General features: G+C 52.7%; 1 protein-coding gene across 1 annotated transcript in view; it reads right to left on the bottom strand.

Annotated features, from left to right (window-relative positions):
* AHCYL1 (adenosylhomocysteinase-like 1) overlaps positions 1-474 on the bottom strand; it is a gene marked incomplete at its 3' end in the record, with an annotated part of 8,252 nt that overhangs the window by 6,638 nt on the left and 1,140 nt on the right. The window contains exon 3 of the mRNA XM_010144152.1: positions 31-131. Coding sequence (XP_010142454.1) covers positions 31-131 — 101 coding nt within the window. The remainder of the gene's footprint in view (positions 1-30; positions 132-474) is intronic.

The raw sequence follows: 474 nt of genomic DNA, 5'->3' as shown, positions 1-474 counted from the left end.
CCCCAGACGCCCAAGCAACCAGCCACTCACCGCGGTCTGTGCTGTAATGTGGGTACAGCCCACAATTTTAGCTCCAGCCAAAGGCTTCTCCCCTTGAGCTCGTTTCCTGAGTGAAATCAGAGCGGACATGTCTGCAAAAGGAAGAGAGGGGGGGTTAATGATGCCTTAGTCCGGAGAGGCCCCTCTCTGCCAGACCTTCTCCCCTTTCTGGGGTCTCGCAGGCTATAAACAGCTTCATGGTTTTTGCTATAGCTGTTACAGAGCTGGGGGGAAAAAATCCTCATCCCTGGCCAAAAAAATTAGACCAAAACTCCAGCATCATTTGTCACTGGATCACATAACAAGAGAGGTCTGGGACAGGCCCTGCCCAGGGAAGGCAGCTAAGGAGAGTCACCAGCCTTGCAGCAGAACAGCATCGAGGAGAAGCACCTCAAGAAGATGAAAACAGCGCTGCCACATCTAAGAAGCGACGAC

Source organism: Buceros rhinoceros, unplaced genomic scaffold, assembly GCF_000710305.1.
Source record: "Buceros rhinoceros silvestris isolate BGI_N320 unplaced genomic scaffold, ASM71030v1 scaffold18869, whole genome shotgun sequence".
NCBI classification, from domain to species: domain Eukaryota; kingdom Metazoa; phylum Chordata; class Aves; order Bucerotiformes; family Bucerotidae; genus Buceros; species Buceros rhinoceros.
Note: the sequence above shows the minus strand (reverse complement) of the source record. Positions and strands in the feature narration are given on the sequence as shown.